This window comes from Cyprinodon tularosa, unplaced genomic scaffold, assembly GCF_016077235.1.
Source record: "Cyprinodon tularosa strain WSP-4 unplaced genomic scaffold, ASM1607723v1 ctg847, whole genome shotgun sequence".
Taxonomy (NCBI): domain Eukaryota; kingdom Metazoa; phylum Chordata; class Actinopteri; order Cyprinodontiformes; family Cyprinodontidae; genus Cyprinodon; species Cyprinodon tularosa.
Genome location: NW_024039615.1, coordinates 33,454 through 59,778, shown reverse-complemented (window position 1 = coordinate 59,778; position 26,325 = coordinate 33,454). Strand labels below are relative to the sequence as shown.

At 40.0% G+C, this 26,325-nt stretch overlaps 2 protein-coding genes and 1 long non-coding RNA gene across 4 annotated transcripts in view; 2 read left to right on the top strand and 1 right to left on the bottom strand.

Moving 5' to 3' along the window:
* The window catches only part of duox (dual oxidase), a 43,199-nt gene extending 33,041 nt beyond the window's left edge, over positions 1-10,158 (top strand). Inside the window, exons 26-34 of the mRNA XM_038272901.1 lie at positions 1,349-1,448; positions 2,044-2,093; positions 2,174-2,301; positions 2,375-2,528; positions 2,623-2,855; positions 2,937-3,095; positions 6,564-6,719; positions 9,576-9,704; positions 9,812-10,158. Of these exons, the coding sequence (XP_038128829.1) occupies positions 1,349-1,448; positions 2,044-2,093; positions 2,174-2,301; positions 2,375-2,528; positions 2,623-2,855; positions 2,937-3,095; positions 6,564-6,719; positions 9,576-9,704; positions 9,812-9,934 (1,232 nt within the window). The 3' untranslated portion in view covers positions 9,935-10,158. The remainder of the gene's footprint in view (positions 1-1,348; positions 1,449-2,043; positions 2,094-2,173; positions 2,302-2,374; positions 2,529-2,622; positions 2,856-2,936; positions 3,096-6,563; positions 6,720-9,575; positions 9,705-9,811) is intronic.
* Positions 10,159-11,031: 873 nt separating this feature from the next.
* On the bottom strand, positions 11,032-25,537 carry LOC119775046. Of its 2 annotated transcripts, XR_005279604.1 has the most exons (4): positions 25,388-25,537; positions 15,019-15,192; positions 14,399-14,466; positions 11,032-11,095 (listed from the first exon to the last, which is right to left on the bottom strand). It is a non-coding gene; the product is annotated as an uncharacterized LOC119775046 (long non-coding RNA). The 2 variants fall into 2 exon arrangements; XR_005279603.1 differs by lacking the exon at positions 11,032-11,095 and having other exon boundaries at positions 13,957-14,466.
* On the top strand, positions 14,695-19,170 carry LOC119775045 (caspase-2-like). Its single transcript, XM_038272909.1, has 2 exons — positions 14,695-15,208; positions 19,030-19,170. The coding sequence occupies exons 1-2, from the start codon at positions 14,776-14,778 to the stop codon at positions 19,143-19,145; spliced, it is 549 nt and encodes a 182-aa protein (XP_038128837.1). The 5' UTR covers positions 14,695-14,775; the 3' UTR covers positions 19,146-19,170.
* Positions 25,538-26,325: the final 788 nt, after the last annotated feature.

The window sequence follows — 26,325 nt, the reverse complement described above, 5'->3', positions numbered from 1 at the left end:
GGTTGAGGCAGTCCTCCCTCACACGCCTCCAGGTGGTGCAAAATGCAGCCGCACGCCTTTTACCTGCAGTACGTCAGAGGGAGCGCATAACTCCCCTCCTGCCTGCCCTCTATTGGCTGCCTGTTCATTTTAGAGTTCATTTTAAGATTATTTTGTTTAAGTCTTTAAATGGCTCGGCCCCTCCCTAACCATGCAGAAAGACCCCGGGTCGAGAATTGAACCAGGAACCTTCTTGCTGCAAGGCAGCAGCGCTATTACTTATTTCAGTTTTGTGTTATTTTTAATACTAGTATGAATTTATCCTTTTATTGAATGCAACACTACAACTGTTATTGTTCTTTTTTTTAAATGGTTTTATTTATTTAAATTAATGACATTTGGTATATTTGTTTTATTCCTTTAAACCGCTATTTTGTTTTTTTATACAGTTTTAACTTTACCTGATATGTACAGCACTTTGTGGCAGCTGTGTTTGTTTTAAAGGGTTTTATAAATAAAGTTGAGTTGAGTTTGTGTATTTTATTCTGAAAATGTTATTGATTTTTAACAAACTTTTTGTGGTTCAGAAACCTGAGTTCAGAACAAAGCTAATCTTTCTTTCATGCCCTTTGTACACATTTGAATTAACATATAAGGACTAAATTTGTGCTGTTTTTTTCAGCTATCCCTACATGTAACATGGTTCCAGACAAAAAAACCTAGGGTAAAATTTGTTTTTATGTTGGTTTATGTTAACTACCTACACAAACACAAATGGCTTCCATCTCTGACAACAGCAAGTTCTAATAAACTTAAATGTTAAAGAAAATTATTGAAAAACCCCCAAAACACAGATGGATATGATGTGCCTCAGACTCTGCATCTATTTATAAATCAGAAACGTGCTGCAACTTTCTCGGCTTAAATTTTTTCTTGAAAGTTTCCCAGTTTGGAGCATTGACTCCCAAACCAAACAACAGAGATAATCCTGTTTAGTCGAAGTTTTTCATGCAGAAAACAGCGTCATTAAGTTCTTAAACAGGATTTTATTTATCATTGTGGTTTAGTCCTCCAGGAACCCCAACCAATCAAATCCTATAAGAGGGTTTTTAATCTTTTTTCGCCTTAAAATGAGACAAGATGGCTTTCTTGCGTGACATCTGGCATGACAAAAGAGGTTTAAAGTCTTTTCTCTGCACCAGGATAAGACTTAGAGCTGTTTAATTACTACCTCTTTACCCAGCAGCGTTCTCTGGTTTCTGAGTAAAAAATGTGAATCAGTGGACGTCATTAAGCTCATATTTTGGCTAGTTTTGTGTCATTGTGTTGTTTTGCTTGTTGCTCATTGGATTTTCTGCTCCTGCTGCAGTTGCTCACAGCTTGGGTCACGTCGTCAACGTCTACATATTCTGCACCAGCGACCTCAGCATCCTTTCCTGTCTTTTTCCAAAAGTCATAGCCAACAATGGGTAATATTACACAGTGGATCATTTGTAAATGTCTGTAAGGGATTTCTTTTTCTTTAGTTCACATCATGTCATCTCAGGTCACTTTCCAGTTCAACCAGATCATCCAGTCAGATTGATTCAAAGTTTTCTATCTAAGGAAAAACTCGTTGATTGCATCGACTCATTGACTCTTCAGCAATCCCTCACACTAAGCATGCTTGTAGCGACAGTGGAGAGGAAGAACTCCCTTTGAACAGGAAGAAACCTCCAGCAGAACCAGGCTCAGTGTGAGCGGCCATCTGCTGAGGCCCACTGGGGTTCAAGGAGACAGAAGCAGACATACAAAAAGAAGCATAGATACAAAAGGCCTGGTTCTGCTGGAGGTTTCTTCCTGTTCAAAGGGAGTTTTTCCTCTCCACTGTCGCTACAAGCATGCTTAGTGTGAGGGATTGCTGAAGAGTCAATGAGTCGATGCAATCAGCTGGTTTTCCTTAGATAGAAAACTTTGAATCAATCTGACTGGATGATCTGGTGAACTGGAAAGTGATTTTAGATGACATGATGTGAATTGGAGCTATAGAAATAAACTGAATTGTTATTTTCTTTTTAATTTTAGGTCTGAAATCCCTCCTAAGTGGTACTGGTGGTTCTTTCAGACAGTTCCAGGTAAAACTGTATTCTGATTGTTTGGTTTAATCTCAATTAATTAATCTTGTGTCATTTTAATCTTTTTTTCTGCCCTGTAGGAATCACTGGTGTCCTGCTTCTCTTTGCTTTTGCGTTTATGTATGTTTTTGCTTCTCACTACTTCCGTCGCATCAGTTTTCGTGGATTTTGGATTACCCATTACCTCTATGTCGTTGTCTACATTCTGGTAAGCGCTGTTTTATCTCAGAGTCCTGACAGTATGGTATGATGGTGTGATACCAGTGCTGTTTCTGTCTCAGACCGTCATACACGGCAGCTACGCTCTGCTCCAGGAGCCGCGTTTCCACATCTACCTTATCCCTCCCAGCCTGCTCTTCCTACTGGATAAACTGATCAGTCTGAGCAGGAAAAAGGTGGAGATCCCTGTTGTCAGAGCAGAGCTACTGCCTTCAGGTGATATTGTTAGATGATTATACAGGATTTTTTTATGTATCGTCCTTGGTTAAAAAAATAAATAAATAATTCCCTCTAATTTCCATTCCTGAAGGTGTGACACATCTGGAGTTCAAGCGGCCAAAGGGCTTTGTGTACCGTTCAGGCCAGTGGGTTCGGATCGCATGCTTGATGCTGGACACAGATGAGTACCACCCATTCACTCTAACATCCGCCCCTCATGAAGAGACCCTGAGTCTGCACATCAGAGCTGTGGGGCCATGGACCAGTCGGCTCAGAGAGCTCTACACAGAGGAGAGCCTCCTGGAGCTTGGTGGATACCCCAAGGTGCGCCCGTTAACTGTTTCCACCACAATCGATTTCTTGCCTCTGGAGGAAACTAATGTTGTGACTTTCTTTAATCTGAAGCTGTACTTGGACGGACCGTTCGGCGAGGGCCATCAGGAGTGGAACGACTTTGAGGTGTCTGTTTTGGTGGGGGGTGGAATAGGCGTCACACCGTTCACCTCGATCCTTAAGGACCTGGTGTTCAAGTCCTCCATCAAGTCTAAGATCCTGTGTAAAAAAGTAAGCTAACCATCAACCTCCATGTTGGTTGGTACATCTAGAAGGGATGTTTTAAAGATGATTACATCATGATCTCACAAAGATCGTTAAAGTAAAAGTTTGGTCAGCAAGGAATAATCAATGGATCAGTATTTTACCTAAAACTAATACGTTCGCGGTCATTAAAGGAATTAAGAGTTAATCGGTAAAAAAATGAAAAAAATCATTTTCATCGCGATCACTGAGTCTGGGAGCGGCCATTTTTGCCCAAATATAGTAACCTTACAAGCTTTACTTTACAAGCTAAATCAATGGGAACTACTAGACACATCTGCAATCAACAACAATTATTGAAGATTTCCAGAGGACTTCACCATTGAAATTCACCAGAGCTATAGTGAAACTGACAATGCCCACGTGCATGGCAGCTGGATGCTGGAATACATCGGGTAAAAGTGAAAAAAAAGAGTTATTCCACCTTTCTGATTCCTGATCCTCCACGGACGGGTTGGTCGTTGGATCGCCAACTTGAAGAGGGAGGATTTGCCATCGAACTTCTGGCCAGAGAAAAAACACGTAATATGTAGCCAACATTTGGAAGAAGAATGTTTTCAAGATGACTTGGATAATAGCGCGTTGTGACAAACACCAGATACAGCACTGGGACTTGATCAACAGCCGATACCGCACCGTGACAATGTCACTAACCAGTAGGTGGCAGTAGTGTTCTTTGACAAACATGGATGCCTCCAGTAAAGCACATTCACATGAAAATTACTCTGAATTAAAAACACTGATCATTTATTGAACAGGATGGAATCATTTCATATATAAAGGACTTTCAGAAGTTTGAATTCTGAACATGAGCGGACTTTTCCTTTGAGAAAACGACCCAGCCTCAAATGTCAAAAAAACTTCTTGGCATGTAAAACATATTTTAAATTAAATCATGTTGACCAAATCTATTTGAATTCGTAATACTTAATGCCAGAGTTCTTCCATTCCAGTCCTGGAGGTCCCGAGTCCTTTAGATCTGCCTCTAGTTCAACACCTGAGTTAAATAATCGGGTCATTAGCAGGACTCTGGGGAACATGACTGCATGCTGAGGCTTTAATTGAGCTTTTAGATTCACTAAAGATGAATAAAGATGACTAGGACTGAAGATCCCCGCTCCATGCTATCCCCTTCTTGCTAATGGAACAACCCTTAATCCTGGTCTATATTATTTTATGAGATCAGAGACATTTATAGAGAATTTTATTTTACTGATTTTCTTTGCAAATTCATGCTTGATAACATCCTGGAAACCTGCACCCACTAAACTGATCTTTTCTTTTTCTCTGGGATTTCAGTCTAAGCAGTACACTGCAAAAAATGTAAATCTTAATAAGTCATTTTTTCTTAAAATAATTGCATTTGTTCTTGAATTAAGGAGGTAAGTGAGACACTTTGCCAATGGAACAAGACAATTTACATTTAAAATAAGAAAAAACAATTGCATTTTTTTATTTCAAGTGAATTTAATCTAATTATCTTATTTTAAGAGTAAAAATGCTCATTCCATTGGCAAATACTCTTACTTACCTACTCAAATTAAGGGTAAAAACTACGGATGCACGATATTGGGATTTTGGCCGATATCCGATATGCCGATATTTTAAAACTCTTGTAGCCGATAACCGATATCGATACCGATGTTAAAGCTGGACAAAAATAAGTAGTCATTGAAAATAGCAGTTTTGTTATCCATTTCTGACACTTTGAAAAATAATATACTCAAATATATTTTCATATGCTGATATCAAATTGATTTTTAAAAACGCGGTATCGATCTATTTTTCTTTCAAAATCTCGTGAAATTTCATCATTCTGTTACAAACTCTCGTGATATTTTGCAAATTCTTGTGAGATTTTGTTAGTAAAATAGATCGATACCGTGTCAATATATCAACATATAAAAATATGGCAACATTTCGTGAATTTTCGGGGGATTTCGTAGCATAACGATGACATATAGCAATATTTCATTAGTAAAAGAGATTGATATGGTGTTTTTAAATGGCAATATATCAGCATATGAAGATATTGGGATATTTTAATCAGAGATGGGAAGTAACGAAGTACAAATACTTCGTTACTGTACTCAAGTAGATTTTTCTGATATTTTTACTTTACTTTACTACTTATTTTTATGGCGACTTTTTACTTCTACTCCTTACATTTTTACACAAATATCTGTACTTTCTACTCCTTACATTTTTAAAAATTGGCTCGTTACTTTAGTTTTGAATCATTTCAATGGAGTTACCGTTATTATTTTTCACGTCATCAATACCAAATTCAATCTAATTGGATGGGAATCTACGTTGCATTTGACGCACCACTACAAGATGAATCGACAGATTCGGCGGTATTCATTGGCGGCAAATCATTGCAGCTTGGTGGCGGTGGCGTTAGCATAGTAGCATGGACGACGAGATGATTGAAAATGAACACAACGGAGATCTAGTCCTATTGGCAGACATCCATTTAAAATGTAGGCGACGGCATGAAAAAAGTGGTTTCTACTTTTACTTTTATACTTTAAGTAGATTTACAAGCCTGTACTTTGTTACTTTTACTTGAGTAAAGAAGTTTAATCAGTACTTCCACTTTTACCAGAGTATTTTTCAACACAAGTATCTGTACTTTTACTCAAGTACGGAAAGTGAGTACTTTTGCCATCTCTGATTTTAATGTATCAATATTTTTTCCCTCGTCTTTAGAAGTTTTTAAGTCTGTAAAAAAGAAGTTTTTGAGGAAGAAGAAGAAGTAGTAGTTTTTTTTTTTTTTTTTTTTTTAGACTTTAGAAACTCAGAAGCTGATCAAATATCGGGTTAAATATCGGTGGGGTGGCCGATATCCGATATTCAGTTTTAAGGCCGATACCGATAGGGGGCCGATTATATCGTGCATCCCTAGTAAAAACACTTAATTTAAGAAATCTTTACTTATTTCTAGATTGTTTTTGCAGTGTAGGATGGTTGATTTTACATCCAGTTAACCATTTTGGTGCAGTTATAACTACGCCTGGCAACAGGGGGGGACCAACAGGTCAATTGTCCCAGACTCAGGACAAAATTGGCACTCTGGGTCTGTTAAAAAAGACAAACCCTTAAATACCCTGAAACTGTAGCTCATCACAGATATAAGCCTGAAAGTGCACATGAGCAGAAAAAGATAGCTAATGGGACGAGCACGTAGGACGGCCTTACTTAAACATATCACCAGAGTGATTGACTGTTAGAAGGACCACTTATTTAGATGATCCACCCGGAAATAAAAGATCCTCCTCTATACCTTTAAGTACAATTTAAAAAATACCTTTTTTCACATAAAATAAAAAGCTGACATTTTTATTCAAGTCCTTAAAGCGTTTCTAGTAAGATCTGGAACTCATGTTTCTCATTTTGTCTTGAAAGCCTCTCCCTAAATTCTGTCATTTGAAGGTTTACTTCATCTGGGTGACCCGCACACAGCGTCAGTTTGAGTGGGTGTCAGACATCATCAGGGAGGTGGAGGAAATGGACACTCAGGAGCTGGTCTCTGTTCACACGTACATCACTCAGGTGGCTGAGAAGTTTGACCTGCGCACCACCATGCTGGTGAGATTAACCAGCACATCACTTCAAACCATTACCTAGTCAGAGATTATTTATCAACAGGAAGTCAAATGTTTGGATGGACGTAGGACTATTTACTCTCTTTGAAGCTTCCTTTTGATTTGTGCTGAACAGAGGGGTAAGAAGTATAAATGTTTATGTCTCCAGTAGAAGTAGAAATCCTACTGTTTAAAAATCTGCTTTGTAGAAGTTTGTGACTAGGAATTTATTTCAGACAATTTTTTGGCAAACAATAAAACGCAATAAATTAATCAAAAAAAATTAACACAAAACAGACTAGTTAACATCAACCAAACCAAACTCCTATTTCCAAAGTAACTAAATCCATCCATCCGTTTTCTGTCACGCTTATATTAGCGGGTTGGAAGGGGCGCTGGTGTCTGTCTCCAACTGTCTACAGGTGAGAGGGGGGGTCCATCCTGGACAGGTCTCCAGTCCATCACAGAGACAAATAGGACAAACAACCATTCACACTCACACCTAAGGAGAATTTAGGAGACTGTAGGAAGCCGGAGTACCCGGAGAGAACCCACACATGCTCAGGGAGAACATGCAGACTCCATGCAGAAAGACCCCAGGCTGGGAATCGAACCCAGAACCTTCTTGCTGCAAGGCACCACTGAGCAGCTGTCACTAAACTCACCTGAGCATAAATAGAAACACAACCCTCCACCAAATAAACCTGTCGGTAAAGACAGCCAGAGAAATGACATTGATTAATAGAAATTCAATCTGAAAAACGAAGAGAAAAGACGATTAGGAGAAATTTATTGATACAATTACTTTAGTCTTTGGCGCTCAGACCTCGGCAGGAAACATAGCGCTGAATTTTGATAGATATGCATGAACAGGAGTAAAGAACAGGGTCTGCTGAGCTTTATGGGGAGATCCTGTGGACTGCGTGAGCTGATACTAGAGCTTCACTCAGGGACCTGGAAGATGGAAGTCCAGCTTGGATAACAGGTTGGTAGAACCTGTCTGTGATGAGCAAGCATGAAGCGACAGTGGAGAGGAAAAACTCCCCGTTGGGAAGAAACCTCCGGCAGAACCAGGCTCAACATGGCGGTCTTCTGCTGGGCCGGTTGAAATGAGACAGGGAACGCAGTAAGAGTCCAGGAGGAATGACGCTCTGATGAAGCTTTAGCTAGGATGGTGGAGGAGGGGCAGGAGGGGGGTGGAAACGAGGTCATCTGAATGAAGTCACAGCGCATCCACCACCTGCGCACAGGAGCAGACAGGTGTGGATCGGAGGCCTTTTAAGATGAACTTTGGATGCTGATTGGCTTTCGTTGAGGTGTGGTTCAAAGCTGATTGGCTGTCGCAGGCGGATGTAGGAGAACGATCAGTTTCTAGAGTTAACCTTTTGCCTAGGCTCTATTTGTCGGAAAAGGGGAATGAAGAAGTAAAACTTATTTTTCATACCCCCTCTCCCTCTAATTGCACTTAAATTAGCTTAAATTAACCTGAACATCGGCACCGAGAGTACTGTGAGCCCCCCCTTCCCTGAACTCCCAATTATCGGTGCCACATCCCAACACCACAGTGCCGCCACCAGCCCCCCCCACCTTTTTACTCCAGTAAAAGTGTAAAAGTACCATTTTTAAAACTACTTAAAGTATAAATGTAAACGTAATAAAGGAAAAAAATGTTAAGGCCAGAAGTTTTACTGCTCTACCTTATTTAAAGGCACACTATGCAACATTTTTCAGTTAATTAATGTGTTCCATAACGTTTTGGATGATTAAATGAGTCATTTCAGGTGGAACAAAGGTTTTCTCAGCCGCCCTGGTGGTCTGTAGGGGAAATACCGCACTTGCAATTGCAGGAGCCCTCGGCCCGCACCCACAGGCTCAGAAGTCTCACGAGAGTCGGTCTTGCTTTATGGCGAGAACTTGGCTAACTACAATCTTTGTTATTTAGACACATGCATAACAAATAATGTATGAAAACATGCTAAATTTTCAAACTCGAAAATTGGAAAAAAATAGTCACTTACCGCAGTAGACATGGTGATTCGTTGCGTTCGCCTGTCTGCTAAGCTCAAAACAACCGCGCCTGGCTTGACGGAGAAACCAGGAGAACAGCTGAGCATATTTACGACAGTGCACTTTCACTTTCGCCCTCTGGGGGGAGCCTCGCTGGAAAATCAACACCGGTTGCATAGTGTACCTTTAAGGAACATTATTTTTCTACAATTCTGGATGATAACTTTCTTAGACTTCATTTTCTTAGTTTCATAACTAATAGTAACAGGGTCAAATTTAACTTTGCATCATTTAAAAAAAAACTATATATTTTGGTATTTGGCAAACAACAAGTTGGGGCAGCACCGTGTCAAACCACATATTAATTGTCTGGATAAAACAGAGTATTTTAATGGTTTTTTCCCCCAATTTTTTTAAAATACAAGCTGTAATGAAAATGAGCTTTAATGAAACAAAACTAAGGAATTGAGTAGAAAGTAGAGATGATTGCAAAAAAAAAGGAATAGAAGTAAAAAGTTGTATATAGTAAATATAATAATATAGTAAAGTATTTGTAGCCAACATTTCTACTGAAGTGAGGTAATAAATATTTGTATTTTGTTCCTTAACACCTCTGGTGGCGACCATAGACACTAAGCTGCTTCCAGCTCTGCAAAGCAAGTATTTTATAGATAATTTCTGTTTGAAAGTTGTGAGTTTGATTCCAAAACTCCTGCTAGAAGACATCGTAAGCCAAGTTACCTACCGATCAGTGAACTGATAAATCATAAGTCATTAGGTTTCATTTAATCTTCTTATTAAATCTGCAGTCTTGTCATCTTATCAAAGCTTTGATGGATTCTCCTCTGTGCAGTATGTTTGTGAGCGCCATTTTCAGAAGGTGTGGAACCGCAGCCTCTTCACCGGCCTGCGCTCCGTCACTCACTTTGGCCGTCCGCCCTTCGTCTCTTTTTTCAGCTCTCTGCAGGAAGTTCACCCTGAGGTGAGACCTGCTTTTATTTCAGATTTCCTTTTATTTTTTGTTTAAATTAACAACCCAGAGAAAAATATTTATCCTCTTAAGCTTGACGGCTCTTTGTTTTCCTGAAGGTTGGTAAAATCGGCGTATTCAGCTGCGGACCGCCTGGACTGACTAAGAATGTGGAGAAAGCGTGCCAGAAGATGAACAAGAGGGATCAGGCCTATTTCCTGCATCACTATGAGAACTTCTGATCAGTTTTGATCTTTAAATTACTTTAAATTACTGTGTGTTACATCAACCACAGTTTTAATTAGCAATATTTTACCATAAATGAATAATCCACTTGATTAAACATGTTTTCTGTGCAGTTTTCTTCTCTAACCAGGTGATGAAAATCAGGAAAAGGATCATTTTTCATTAAATGTTTCACAATTTAATTTGACTTTACTTATGAACTAAGCAGTGTACTTGTTTGATGTGTATGATATATATAATGATTTTATGCTATAAATGCTGATAAAATAACCAGTTTTGAACCACAGTTTACTGAATAATCAGTTTCAGTACAACGGAAATGTATTTGAAGTGATGTTTTTTTTTATTAGATCATTTTTAGAAATCGTGCCTTTTGATGTTTCATTGATGTCAACTTCTAACAAAACCTGAAATGTTTCATCTGATTTGTGGAAGTTTAATTATGTAAAGACCTGTGAGCTATTGTGCAGCGAAGGCTCTCAAATTTTAGCCGTCGGCTCCTTCTGGTGCAGCTTGATTTTGGACTAGAATTCATCCAAACTCACAAATTAGATTTATTGGTTGACTGATAAGGCAGACTGCTCGACTGTAATGTTAAATTTTCTCACACAGTCTGCAGTTTCTTGTGTGTGTCGTGTAATTATGTGAATTACTCAGCCTTGACGTCCCTCGTCCTGCTTTGCCTATTCACTTCAATAAGCTGAATATTTTTTATGCCTCAATCTGAAGAGTTCAGATCAAGACAGATGGTTGTATAGAGATATTTTAACAGATTAGTCACCAAAAAACGACATTTTTATTTCTTAGAAAGAGTGAAGTAAAAAAAACCTTTAGATATCCATTTATTTCAATGAATAGAAATGGAAACAAGATAAGTAAATAACACTTAGATATTTTACGACTGTTATCAATCAAACATATTTCTAAAAAAACATTAAGTACATGAGGAGGGGGTTATTGGTCAGTCAGAAAATATTAGATTCTTCTTCTACTCCAAACAGACAACCTAAAGTATATATTTTCTAAACGTATTTGTCACAGCTCAGAACAGAGGACCCAGTATTCAGGCAGACAGTGGGATTATTCAAAAAGTGTTTATTTAGAACTGGCAGATCGGATCAGAGTAGAAGCAGCTACAGTGTCTGAGGCAGGAAACTCTGAAGAAAGGAAACACAGGTTAGTGACCAGGTAAATCTTTTTCTCTGTGCCCAGAGAATAAGGCAGGATCCAGCCGATGAGCTGCCAACAATATGCAGCGGGTGCTGCCCACACAACAAAAAATGCCTTCTAAAAAATAAGAAAAAAATATAGTGTTTTAAGTGAATTATTGCTTATTTTGAGCAAAATAATCTGCCAGTGCAGCAAGTAAATGAGACTTGGTAAGATTTCTTAAAACAAGAACATTATATCCGAGTAGTAAGCATACAAAAAAATTTAAATCAAGTAAAAAAATCTACTTTTTCTTTTACTCGTTAAGATTTTTTCTCATTTTAAGCAATGTATTCTCGTTTATTATCATTATTGCTTAGAATTTAATAACCTCTAACCAATTATTGCTGTCTGTTTTTCTTAGCTAGAATTAATTTCATTATTTAGGTGTAGTGAATGTATGGGAAAAATACACTTGACAAAAACACACTGTGTAGGATAGATGCTGCAGCTGCAGGCAAACAGATCAGAACAGGCACGCACAGTGGTTGAGAGGCAGAACAGGTCAGGATCAGGAGATCAGAAACATTAAGGTATGCTAAAAACACTCTCACCAATGGCACGAGAGAACAAGAATAATCTGTACTGATGACTGGATTCTAGCAGCTTAAATAGAGTCAGGAGCAGGTGGAACAGATGAGAGGTAATGAGGAACCGGGCAGAACAGGACAGGAGAATGAAATGAATAATTAATCCAGTCATCAGCGCTAAGATCATGGCAGTATTCACATATTCACACTTTCTTTTCTTTTTCAAATAACCAACACAAATGGCTGTGGTAGAACAGTGCTTCATGGTGAAGTGCGAGGAAAGATGCATCTAAGATCTGAAAACCAGTACGTGACAGCAAAATGAAAGCTCCCGGATAAACAATAGAAACGACAAATCTTAACAATTAAAAAAGGAAAATTATATGATTTTGATTTGTTTTGTTTTCCACTAGAAAACAAAATGTATGTAAAACTATGAAGGTTTGTTCAAAGCATAGCAGGGATGTAAACTGTTCATTAGGTTTGGTGGAAGCAGTGATGCTATAAAGGCTAAAGGCTGTGGAGAGAAGTGACCTTTTTGTTTTGTTGTTTTTTTTCTTTCATGCAGGTGTGTGAGCTGACTTCTAGGAGCTACTGTTGATTTTCTGTGTTGTTTGTTTTGATGCATTTTTTTCTTATTTATCTTTTCTCTCTCCTCTCTTTTTTTTCAGTCGATCTCTTTCTTTCTTCCCCTGATTTTTATCCCCCTCCCTTTCTGTCTCTGTTGCACACCATGTTGTCCCCTAAGTCATTTCTAATAAAGTTGGGGAAGCGAATGTGTTGGGCTATTATCTAAGTCCAGCAAACAAATTACCGCAACCATACAGGCAAAACCGGATCTGCAAAAAAAGAGAGAAAATAAATTTATATATATATATATATATATATAGATATATATCTATATATATATCTATATATATACACTGGAAAAACGGTCTAGAAATAAGTAAAAATGTCCTAAATTAAGTGTATTTACCCTTAATTTTAGTAGGTAAATGAAAAAGTTTGCCAATGGAATGAGGATTATTAATTGGGATGCACGATATTGGGATTTTGGCCGATATCCGATATGCGGATATTTTAAAACTCATGTAGCCGATAACCGATATCGATACCGATGTTAAAGCTGGACAAAAATAAGTAGTCATTGAAAATAGCAGTTTTGTTATCCATTTCTGACACTTTGAAAAATAATATACTCAAATATATTTTCATATGCTGATATCAAATCGATTTTTAAAAACGCGGTATCGATCTATTTTACTTTCAAAATCTGTTGAAATTTCATCGTTCTGTTACAAACTCTCGTGATATTTAGCAAATTCTTGTGAGACTTTGTTAGTAAAATAGATCGATTCCGCGTCAATATATCAACATATAAAAATATGGCAACATTTGGTGAATTTTCGGGGGATTTCGTAGCATAACGATGACATATAGCAATATTTCATTAGTAAAAGAGATTGATATGGTGTTTTTAAATGGCAATATATCAGCATATGAAGATATTGGGATATTTTAATGTATCAATATTTTTTCCTCGTCTTTAGAAGTTTTTAAGTCTGTAAAAAAAGAAGTTTTTGAGGAAGAAGAAGAAGTAGTATTTTTTATTTTTTTTTTTAGACTTTAGAAACTCAGAAGCTGATCAAATATCGGGTTAAATATCGGTGGGGTGGCCGATGTCCGATATTCAGTTTTAAGGCCGATACCGATAGGGGGCCGATTATATCATGCATCCCTAATTATTACTCTTAAAATAAGATAATTAGATTATGCACTTGAAATAAGACAATGTAATTGTTTTTTTTCTTATTTTAAGTGTAATTTGTCTTGTTCCATTGGCAAAATGTGTCTTTTACTTCCGCAATCCAAGAACAATTTACTAATTCTTAGAAAAAATTACTTATCAAGACTTCGATTTTTTCCGGTGTATATCTCCTTTTCCCTCACTCCCTTCTAGACTCCTCTGTTCCACCTGCTCCCAATCAGCTCATTAGTCCAGTCTTTGTTCTGTTTCCTATTTATACTATCCCTGTGCAGTTCCCTCGTCTTTTCCTGGCTGTATATTTTCCCTGATGTCTCCAAGGTTCTGTTTTTTTTTTTTTTTCTATATTTTGTTATGTTGGATTTTTGGATTCCTGCCTCAGTTGCGTGTGAATACTTAATTAAATCTACAAAACTCACCCCTGCATTTGGGTTGTATTTACTTTAGGGGTGCTAGAATATAGATGACTGACTTCAAAAGAGTTTTCTTATTAGAAAAAATGATCCCCTTTATGTTGGTCCTTCAGATAAGATTGACATATGAAACGGCACCCCCTTCTGGAAAAGAGGCAATCCTCCTCACCTCAGTCACAGCAGCTGGATGAAACTTTGGTCCAAGGTCGTATCGATTCGTTTTGCTTTTACTCCTTTTTTTTAATATAGATTTTCAGTACAATACGTTAAGTTCCCCCTTTAAACGCCCTTTCTCCATCCTATCACATGTTAACTGCTTCTCTGCGGTTCGGCCTGATGGGTCGTTGCACCCAGGGAAAGGGTTTTAATCTTGTTTTAATCAGGTGTCACATTCACAGCAATAACTGGGGAGGTGAAGTTGTTGGAGTGCTGATCAATGAACTGATGAACTCTTAAACTTTCCGGCTCAGGAGGCACTTTAGCTGTACATCTCATTCACTTTACACAAGTTTTCACAATGAGTGGAGGAGTTGAATCACTAACCTTGTTTTCTAGGTCCCTGGAGCTTTTTGGGCCAGTCAGCAGGACCGAAATAACTTCTAAAATATTCCCTGTGAAGGAGTATGGAGGGAGAAGAAGAATAGAGACGTTTTTTTAGCCTGGTCTGAACGAGTGAATGCTTTAATCTACCAAGAAGACAGAGGAGACGATGCACAACATGTTGAGGATGTCTGAGGAGTGTAGAGCATTGTGCATGGCTAAACTTAAGAGGCTGTTAATCTTCTTAGAGCTGTTAAGTACCCAGCTAAAAATCAGCTACTGTCCAGATTGTTTCTTCTTGTCCCAGATAAACTACTCAGACAACAACAAAAGGAGAGCTCAAAGAAATATGTGGCAGAGTCTTCATGTTGGTATGAAATATGCGCCTCCTCTCCTTTGGGAGCTGTGCTGACAGAGCAGTGGGAGACGTTCTGTTGGGCCTTCATGATTTAAGGATGTTCGGCAGCGGCACCAAGAAGTGGTTTGTGAAAAAGCAGAAGAAGCAGCAGAAATCTGGCAAGAGGCCATGCAGCAGGAAGAGGAAGAGATGGGCGGCTAAGATCCTCAAAGAACACAGAGAGCAGATCCTCCGTGAGCTGGATGTCAGCGCCGTGCTGCCTTACCTGGTGTATGATAAGGTCTTCTCACTGGTGGAGTACAAGGAGATCCTGGGGCAGGAGACCAGCAGGGGACGAGCAGAGGTGTTCCTAAATCACCTGTCCTCCAAGGGGCCCGCTGCTTTCTCCTCATTCTGCTCCGTTTTGGAGGAGGTGTGTCCCCGCCTGCTTACCTGCTTCCTGTTGGACGGAGAAGGTAAACACCTGAAGGAGATTTATTTTTGTTATTAACCACCAGACTGCATTAGGAGCGTTGTTATCTTTCTGAATTACACAACTTTAGCTTCCCAATCAAATTTTCTATAAATCTACCTAAAGTCCAAATTTAAAAAACCAAGAAAACGACTGAGACAGAGAAACTACTTATCCGTAAAGCCAGAGACTCAGACTAAGAGTCTGCAAAAATAGCCTCTTAAATCTGGGTGGCTGAGGAGATTACTGAGCAGCCAGTGTTCCTAACTAGCCAAGGTGGCAGCAGTTTGCACTATTTCACTCAGAATGACATAAAATAAGTTCTGTTCTTATGCAAAAGACTGAAAGCTCTTAAAATTTCATCACATAAAGACAACTTGGATTTTATTTGATAGAATAAAACTTCAATTCAGTTTATTTCTATAGCTCCAATTCACATCAAGGCACTTTCCAGTTCATCAGATCATCCAGTCAGATTGATTCAAAGTTTTTTTAACTAAGGAAAACCAGCTGATTGCATCGACTCAAAGGCAATCCCTCCTGCTACACTGGAAAAACGATCTAGAAATATGTTTAAAAAAGTGTATTTACCCTTAATTTGAGTAGGTAAATGAGAGAGTTTTCCAATGGAATTAGTATTTTTATTCTTAAAATAAGATAATCAGATAATATACTTGAAATAAGGCAACGCAATTGTTTTTTTCTTATTTTAAGTATAGATTGTCTTAATCCATTGGCAAGATGTCCCTTTTATCTCCTCAATCAAAGAACAAATGCACTTATTTTAAGAAAAATTAAGTATCTAGATTTCGATTTTTCCGGTGTAAGGCAAGGCAAGGCAAGGCAAGGCAAATGTATTTGTATAGCACAATTCAGTACAAAGACAATGCAAAGTGCTTTAAATGATTAAAATATAGGAAAATAAAACGGAATCAAAGCAAGGAGGAAAAAAATAAGAAAATAAATAAATAAAATAAAATTTAAAAATGAAAAATATTAAAGTATTAAAGTAGCTGCCGGTTAATATTCATTGCGTGTGCAGTGAAATGCGACCGCAAATCAGATGTGTCAAAGTGACAGATCCGATGATGTCACAGCGAGAGGCGGGACACAAGAGCAGGGCGAGGGAGGAAAAAAAACACGGACTCAAAACACTCTGAACACAGACAGCTGCATCCAACCTCTGTTACCTTTGGCTAAAGTAGCAGGAAGGGGGGAAAAAACAAAGTATTAATAGGGACATGTCCACACGTCAAAATCATCTAAAAATGTGAAAAAATTTAATATTTACCATTAAGTTCAATTCAATTCAATTCAGTTTATTTATATAGCGCCAAATTCACAACACATGTCATCTCAAGGCACTTTACAGTTCAACCAGATCATACACTCAAATTGATACAAAGTTTTCTATCTAAGGAAAACCAGTTAATTGCATTGACTCATTGACTCAAATACAATCCCCCACACTAAGCATGCTTGTAGCGACAGTGGAGAGGAAAAACTCCCTTTTAACAGGAAGAAACCTCCAGCAGAACCAGGCTCAGTGTGAGCGGCCATCTGCCGAGGCCGACTGGGGTTCAAGGAGACAGAAGCAGAGATACAAAAAGCAGCTGTAAAAGGCGGCCCCGTCCAGGAAACACACAGCCAGGCAGACGAGCTCCAAGGCAGCTCCCATGCCAGAGGACGAAGAGAGCACATCCACTCAGTCACGGTCAGAGAAACAGGACCACACTGGAAAACAGGCCGATCTCCAACATCTATTAACAAGGGTGTTGATGGAAGCAGCACAGCTGATGTTTCTTTCCAGGATGACGTCACAGCCAAACAGGAACAGACGAGGCAAAGCTACTCTGAGGAAAAGCAGAGAGAGCAGAAGGTTAGAGATTGAACTAACAGATTCTGCAGAATAGGAGAACAGAGAGAGAATGAAGCAGAATGATGAAATGGGGGTCCCTATGTCCTCCAGCAGTCTAAGCCTATAGCAGCAGAACTATAGAGATAGCTCAGGATAACCTGAGCCACCCTAACTATAAGCTTTATCAAAAATGAAAGTTTTAAGCCTAGCCTTAAAAGTAGACAGGGTGTCTGCCTCACGGACTAAAACTGGTAGTTGGTTCCACAGGAGAGGAGCCTGATAACTAAAAGATCTGCCTCCCATTCTACTTTTAGAAATTCTAGGAACCACTAGTAAACCTGCAGATTGAGAGCGAAGTGCTCTGTTAGGAACATAAGGAACAATCAGATCTCTGATATAAGATGGAGCTTGGCCATTTAAGGCTTTATATGTGAGAAGGAGGATTTTAAATTCTATTCTTGATTTAACAGGAAGCCAATGAAGAGAAGCCAGGATAGGAGAGATATGATCTCTCTTTTTCATTTTCATTAGAACTCTGGCTGCAGCATTTTGGATCAGCTGAAGGCTTTTAACTACAGTTTGTGGACTTCCTGATAGTAAAGAATTACAATAGTCCAGCCTTGAAGTAACAAATGCATGGACTAGTTTCTCAGCATCACCCCTGGACAGGATATTTCTAATTTTTGCAATGTTCCTCAGATGAAAGAAGGAAATTCTAGAAACCTCTTTGATATGGGATTTAAATGACAGGTCCTGATCAAAAATAACACCAAGATTTTTTACTTTATTATCTGAAATCAGTTTAATCCCATCCAAATGAAGTGACTGGCTAATCAGTTAATATTCATTGCGTTGGGTAGTTGAGTAGGTAAATAAGATAATTGCCAATTGAAGGAGTATTTTTAGTCTTAAAATAAGATAATTAGAGAAAACGCACTTGAAATAAGACAATGTAATTGTTTTTTCTTATTTTAAATGTAAATTGTCTTGTTCCATTGGCAAAGTGTCTCACTTACCTCCTCAATTCAAGAAAAAATGCACTTATTGCAAGAAAAAAATGACCTATTTAGATTTCAATTTTTTGCAGTGCGCCTGTGCTGTGTTGGACTGGCCTGTAGAAAGATTTCAAAATTGCTCATTTTTAATTTAATCTGCTTGTTGTTCAAAGTTAGGACAAGAAAATTTGCTCTCAAGAAGTGAAATAGGGTTTGTATTTGTAAAAGACCGAACACCAGAAAATTAGATTTTTACTTTAGTTCATGCACTACTTTTTGTTTTTGTATCACATACAATCCTAGTAAGATTTCTACGGTGGCCGGGAGGTGCAAACCAACATTACAAGTTATTTTACAAGTTCCAAAAGAAATGATCATTTCAGAAAACATATTTACATAAAAAACTTTTACAAATTCCAAAAAATGATCATTTCAGAAAACAAATTTACATAAAAAAAAAAAACTTTTACAAGTTCCGAAACAAATTATCATTAATTATCACTTGTAAGTGTTTCGAATGTTTTTTATTTGTTTTCTTAAAATACTATTTGTTTAGAATTTTTAAAAGTGTTTGGGTTTATTTTAATTTTATTTTTTTTATGTAAATTCGTTTTCCGAAATGATATTTTGTTTTGGAACTTGCAAAAGTTTTTTTAGATTTTGTAACCTGCCGGCCACCGTAGATTTCTCTGGGTTGATGGATTTTCACTTAACATAATGTAAATTCTTTGCATTAACAAATAATTTTATACCTTTTTTACCTTTTGGCAAAGTGAGTAAACCAAAAATACAGAAGAAGGTGTAGATATCCAGTAGTTCTTATATATATTTTTTCTTTGTTTGACCATTTTTTCCCTATATTCTATTACTGCTATAACACCACATTCCCATTGCGGGACAATAAAGGGAATTTCTATTCTATTCTATTCTATTTTATTCTATTCTATTCTATTTTATTCTATTCATCTACAGATGGAGTCCCAGTACGGAGCAGGAAAGCGTGGCTCTCTGCGCCCCCAAACAGTCCAGCAGAGCAGCCTCTGTGTCCCCCGCCAATGTACACAGATCCTGTGTTCGACACAAGGTGAGACCCCCCCCCCACACCCCTAAATATAACTAATGATAACAAAATACTTTTTGTTTTGATGTTTAAATGCTTCTGTACTGATTCAGATAAACATGCCTTTGTTGTGAAATCACTATGAACAGCCTGATGGTGCGTGGTGTAGCTGTACAGGGGGTAACGAGGGGCGATTAGCCTCTAACGACCCCCCCCCATCAGGAATCGTAAGGTCCGGAGAAAATCCAACATGTATGTAATTTAGTCGGCCGTTGTAAGGTGGTCGATGGCAAAATCGCTCAGTGGGCAAACAAGGATTCTTCTTCTTCTTCTTCCTCTCAGAGGAAAACCCAGCAGCAAGGCGGGGGGGCAATGAGTGAAATGGAGTTATTTCTGTTAAACTGACAGACCGCAGTAGCCATGTTAGCTCAGCCATGTCTTTGTCCGAATACGTCGTCTCCTGCTCTTGTTAGGGCTTTCAGCACAAAATTGCAAAAATATCCAAGGCAGCGTGTTTCACTCTAGTGAGCTTCATATTTAACAGGAGGCATCGACACTTCCGTCTTTTTCCTCTTTTGCTCATTTTACTTCCAGATAGATGACTGCGAGTAGCACCATCTCGCTGCGGAGCTGAGTCAGACGTGGTTTTCAGACGTACAGCGAACTTTTAAACCCTGCAGTTTGGTCGTACAGTCATGATCGGTTCACTATGTTAAACCCACATGCAGAACACTAACAGAGACAGAGGAAAAGTTTAACAATGTTTATTTGAAGAAGTGTATACAGAGTAAATAATACTGGTTCAAGTGCCGGTCCGGGACAGGTCTCACAGTTTCTGAAGGAGATGAGAGTTTGGTTAGCCAGGGACTAAAATGGCTGAACTGGTGAGTTGAATTATGTTGATACCTTGAAGAGGTTCTGAGAGATCCTTGAGAGGGGGAACCGGTTGGGTCCAGAGACGGAGGGGCCAACAGAGAGTTCAGCAGCAGCAGTGTCTAGCTTCTAGCTAGGGATTGACGGATCAGAGTTGTTTCCTAGCTCTTCCCAGAGAGCTAATTAGAGTCCAGGCTGAGATCTTCAGGTTTGGCTTACTTGGGCAGGCAGGCAATCTTCCAGGTTAAGCTCCTCCAGAGCTTCAGACTTCAGTCGGCTCTTTCTATAAGCAAAGAAGACAAAAACAGGTTAGATGACTAGTCTCTCTCAAGAGTCAACTAGTGATCACAAAGATAATCAGAGGCTCAGGTTCGCTAACCAAACTTGGTCAACACTGCTGCGTTGAAGGAAGGTCTGACTGCTGCTTAAGTAGTGTGGTCTTCTGATGAGCTGATGACTCCCAGGTGTGCAGAGAACTCCAACTCAGGAATCCCACAGCGCTCTCTGCAGGCGACAGGTGGCAGATCTCCAGATCCCAACACGTACAGTGTTAGCTGTAGCTGCGTGCAACGATTGAAAAAATCGTACAGCGTATGTCCGGCTTAAGCAAACGAGCAATGATCACTCCTTTCTTGACATATTTCATACTTTTCTCATCTCTGGTACTTTGATTTGGGTTTGCCTTTTTTGTTTAAAATTTCTTTCCACATTATACCATAAATGTCAATTAATTCATTCAGCTCAATACTAAGGGACTATAATGTTCAACACTTTGGCCCCTGGTAGGTTTTCCATTGCAATCTCCCCTCAGCTTTCCTGAAGTGGTGAGACCACGGCTAATTCCACAGCCAGGATTGGGGGGTTCGCTAATGAGTGCTTAGAGATTAAGTTTAGGCAACAGGAGGCCCCCCGCCCCCCCCCCCCCCTCCCCTCCCCCACCGCCTTTTAGGGAGAACTACCTAATAGGCCAATTGTCAGGTTGGGGCTGCGGCCCAGGCATGATGATGACTCTGGGTGTCACAATGCAGTGGATTGGGTGTCTGTATTTGAATGTTACTTGATATACTGGAATCATCTCCACACAGTTTGGTTTCTAGAACTCAGAACTAGGGCTGAACTCTCCTGCTCTTGACTTGCTTGATAAGTCAAATGTTTGGGGATATTGAAGGGCACGTTGAGAGCCATGCTTGCAGAGGTTTTCCCTGGGTGATCCAGGAAGCCCTCTGTTCTGGCTGGGTTTAGTTCAGAATCTCAGCATTTTCGGAGACGGTCCTCTGACAGGGTTTCCATTTAATGATTCTGCTGAACGCAGGGAATGATGGTGTTACGTAAAGGGCTGTGGTTGGCCTGAAAGATCTCTAAGATCTTAATCCAAGTTTGGTTTTTATTGCTAGACTTCATTGCTATGGATGGGATGTTCATAACCAAGGTAGGCACAAGGTGGTTTATAAGTGTGCTTGGTACCATGACACCTTTGGGAAAAAAATAAAACTCACAGAGCTCCAACTTTCTGTTCTGGGGTTGGTAGAGTCTTCAACCAATCACCTGATGAAGAACTGAACTGGGTGAAGAGGGAAGCTGTCAGACAGAACTGCTCAAGCTAAATGATTGGTGAGGGTGGCGGAGGATATCATTAAGGGGATCTTTAATGGACATTTTCTCATCTCTAGAGATGAACCAGGATCAAGGAAACAAAACAGGGTCTATTCAGAGGTTCCACTGAAAAACTGGCTTTTGGTTGAGGGTATTTACTGGCAGTGTAGTGAGGCAAAGGAGGATGTCTGGTTGGAGGATGTTGTTCTGTTAGCCTCAATAAATCCTGACCTTCAGTTTGGCTCCTGAAGAAATGATGGGATGCTCCCGGTTGGTTGTAGCTCAGTCTCTGCTCAATACAGAGATATTTTTGAGAGAAAAGTAATGGGATGTGGGTGGATGAAGTGAGCCTTTTCGTAGGTTATTCAAGCTTTTTAGGATTTTGGTCAAGCTCAAAATGGAGCTACTGCTCCTCTGCCTCAGTTCAGTTGGTTTAGGAGAGACTAGTAGATCCTAAAGACAAAATCGCAAGAGAGGAGTGGTGTCTGCATTTCAATGCAGTGAGGAATGTTCTGATCTTTATATTGGAGAAACCAAACAACCTCTCCACAGTCAGGGGCTTGAACTCAGGACCTCAGGATTCCAAGCTCTATGCCCTAAGCACTAGGCTGCCACTCCCCGTAGGTATGGGGCATTGCAGGCTAACAAAGCCAAACAACCCCCATTCCAAAGGGTCTGACCCATTTGTACATTTTAATTTGCACGTTTTCTAAACAAAAACAAAGGCTTTATTTGGCTGCTGGATAAAGCCTGGAACTCAACGCTATTTCTGACACTTTGAATTGAAAAGGCTTCCTGGATGTGAAGCAAAACATCTTCAAACTTGGAAACAAAGTCCAGTCGATTTATTTTTTTTACTTTTTTGAACCATTATAATACAGTTCACACTGAGGTATTTGTTCTGTAAATAACTGAATTGATACCTAAAATCTGGGCCCACTGTTTATTTTCTCTGTGTATCAAAAGAGAGAAAATGTTCTTTTTAGCTGATGCTAAAAATGTATCTTCTGCTGAGCCAGTCTCCCAAATAACAACCAGAGCAGGGAGGCTCACTGCGGTCGATTTTGTCACTGCGTGTCAGGCCTTCGCCTCGAGAATGTGTCACGACTGTGAGGCGATGTCTGTCCGACTGTTTGTGTGTGTGTTAGACCTCTGGAGATCGCTCTGAAGCCAAGTTCGGGGGGGGGACTTTACATTCGGGGTGAGTGTGTGTGGCACCCTGACCGGCCGTGGGGGGTTACGTGGATGTGATGCCTGAAATGATGGGACAGAAAAGCTGATATGCTCTCTAGACCGTTAAGGAGGCCTTTTTAATTTATGACAGCAAAGTCAGCGTCAGAGACAGCCATCCCAGTGGTCTGTCCCTGGGTAGTGACACACACAAACAGACAGGCTGACATCAAATAAACCAACACACTCAACAAAGCATAGAAGCACACTGTGCCAGAATGGTCACAGAGCTTCCACAGGACATGCAGCACGCTAACAAGGCAACGTAAGTCTGCTCAGAATTTCATTCTAGCTTTAAATACCTTATCTGGGTTCAAATCGATGGACTAGCAGCCTGATGCTGCTTGAACTTCTGCACGGCTTATATTCATCTGAGGGCTGAACTGCTGAAATCTACATTCATTTTTGATAATTAATCCAAACTAATATATTAGTGGAAGCATCCGGAGATCGTCATTTGTGGGAGAAATAGGCCAGAAACTGAAGCAAGCAATGGCTGCTCAGCCAAATAAACTGTGCACCAGCACATGGCTTTGCATGTTTTCTCATGTGACATGTTGATTCAACCTGGGAATGCAGCTTCTTCCTGCTGTCTGACCTGCATGCTCGGGCCAAGTCAAATCCAGGCTTTCTTTGATCCAAGCGAAAGAGCAGGCATATTGTCGGCTGTGTGTGATTCAGAGTCGAATTATGTTTATTATTTTGGCTTTTCCTGTCTGCCTCTGATCCGATATCCTGCTTTCGGGGGAGTGAGAGTCTCGTATTTAATTGCATCTCTTCTGTTTCATAGGCCTGCTGGTTGCCAGATTGAACACTGTTTGGCAAACGTGTTCATTACCCTGGAGCTTTTTTACAGCTTATATTTTATTGTTTTTTATGACATATAACAAGACAAAGGTGAAGTGAAAGGAGGAAAAAAAGGATTTTCTGATCTTTCTTAAATAAAACTTTTAATAAGATAATGTACGATTGTATTTAGTCCCCTGAGTTAATAGCTTGTTTATTGGAAACCAAGTTTAATTTTCAAAAACAGTGATGCAGCAGGATTCATGTGGCAGCATTATACATGTACACTTCTGTTTTATTTGACATTTTTCCACATGCATGCTTGATCTAAATGATCTTCTTCTCATTTATTCGTCACACAGTTTCCTTTAGGGTTTTAATAAGAAAGATATGAGAAGCTTTACTGGTATAAATTGTAAATGTTTCAGTGGAAATTACAAAAGAAAACATAACAATGAAGAACCTCTGATTGGAAAATAAAGCCTATTTTTCTATTGCAGAGTGTTTTCTACAAAACGAATACGCTTATTTAGGAGGTTATGTTAGGATCCTAAAGCAGCTGCTGCGATGTTATTAGTTGCAAAGCCTCCATCCATACATGAAGCAAATGAGACGCTGGCAGGTTGAAGAGAAGGTGGAGGAGGAGAGCAGAGATTAGCTGGAGCTGTGAGGTTATGCTTCTCTGGGCCGATGACTCACCTCGCAGCACACAGAGAGAGAAAGCACTGCGACAGCGTCGAGGTGTGACTCTCTCTGAAAGCGTGTTTCATTACTCTTGGTCTTCTTGGTGCAGTGCATTCATGTGGAGAGGACTTTCTCTGTGAACTCCTCTTTGTTTGGCGCAAAAGCAATAAATCACAGCGTTACAGCAGGCAGCGGGTTCTCGGGTCTCTCATCCAGGTTTACCTCCAGTGGGAGAAACCTCTGAGTCCTACAAACCAACTTTGATTTTTCTTCTTTATCCTGCTGCACGGGATAGGATGGACTTACAAGTCTGAGGACATTAAAAAAAAGAAGGGCAGTCCCGTCTGTCCCATTTACGGTCTAAAATAAAGTGCTTTAGTGTGTTATTAGCACACGCGTGTGCCTGAGCCTGCTGGAATACGCCTGTGTGTGAGTGTGCAATAAAAGATGTCAGCAGTGGGTTCTCATGTGAGAAGGGTAATGATGGGGCAGGGTGCTCAAAGCCATTACTGTAGAAATGCAGAAAGGAGCAGGGGGGGGGGGGGTGCCAATGTGAAATCAAAGTGCTGCAGTGGAGTGTGCATGGATATGCAGTGGGCTTCAGACTGCAGCAGAGCCACTGACCCACTGCTGTGTCAGTGCTTCCCCACTGACACACTACCTCCGCCTCCCATCCACCGGCTCCAAAAAACATACGTCTTATGAGCAGCAGGAGACAGAAACCGGGAGATGGAGTGGGAACTTTAGGGAATGAGAGTGCTTAGCGGTTTTCCTGTCCGCTAATGGCTGCCGTGTCTTAAACGTCTCCGTATGATGAGGTGCGCTGTCTAATTAATCAGGAGTGTTGTCTCAGTGGCGTCCTGGTTAATGGGAGGAGACACACTGCTGTGCTGGTAGGTTTGTTGAAGCGTGGATCTGCTCTGATGATTCCATTAGTGGGATGTAAGGTAGCCGTTGACAGGCAGTGACATTTTTGCCTGCGTGCGACTTTTTATTTGAAAATCATCTCCTTGTTATGTTTTTCTGTATGAAACACGTATGAAGCATCTTTATTTTACCTGAACTACACTGAAAGTAGCCGTCCTTCCATCTGATGGGAGAGACCTGGGTCTTTCCTGGGGTCCCCTTTCAATGAGAGTGCCTCCCAATCTAACTCTGTGGTACTTTCCTAGTGTGACACGATGCCAGGAAACCCCCCAGAGCTGAACAGGAGTCCAAGTCCCCTCGGCTGGCCGGATCGTCAAGGTTATCAAGCCTCCCGGTAGAAAAGAAAGGATGTTTTAGCTGATTTTATTAAAAATCCTGTTCTGTTTGTCATCATACATCCATCGTAATATTGAGAGACAGATTGAGAATTTTGCTTTTTGGCATAATAACAGATCACAGCACCACCCACTCCATCCTATCATCACTTATAAACACATCAACAATCCTGGTAGCGAATTCAGAGGAGCTTATGTATCCTAGTTTGGTCCTGATGTTCATGGCTAAGAGACAATAAAACTAGCCTGACGTAGTCCTACTCAATTCTAGTCAGAATGAGTCTGATGCTGCTCCATAGAGCTGTGATTATGGGGCCAGTTTCGAACGAACCAGGAAAAAAAATGCCTCTGCATTCAATTGGATAGACCTACAACCAATAAGAGCAACGGAGTGCGTGACGTATGTTAAGCGATGCATAGTTGTTGTCAACAAAAATCAAAGCGTGCAGTTGCACGCCTAGAATAAGAAGATGAGCCTTGATCGTGTTTCTCTGTTCCTCTTTTAAAATGAATTTGCTGTCGATATCTTCTAGAACAGACCTAATAGCAGAATCTACTCACCTCAACTCTCCAGCGGCAGCCATTGTTGTTGTCACCCAAGCGCGCTTTGGTCACGTGGTTGATTACGTTACTGTTGATCATCCGTCCATCATCGTATAAAGCCCGCCCTGACAATTTGATTGGCACGCCAGATATTGTGCGAGCGTACTCGCACTACTATTGAGCAATGCCAACCGAACTTCCCGACCTCAAACGTTGTGGGCGGGACTAAGTTCGGAA

What these genes read in the sequence shown, in the direction of transcription:
- LOC119775045 (XM_038272909.1), top strand. Translation starts at nt 14,776, where the DNA reads ATGCGCCTCCTCTCCTTTGGGAGCTGTGCTGACAGAGCAGTGGGAGAC. An exon ending in CTTCCTGTTGGACGGAGAAG is followed by an intron (nt 15,209 to 19,029) that starts GTAAACACCTGA and finishes ATTCATCTACAG; the next exon opens with ATGGAGTCCCAGTACGGAGC.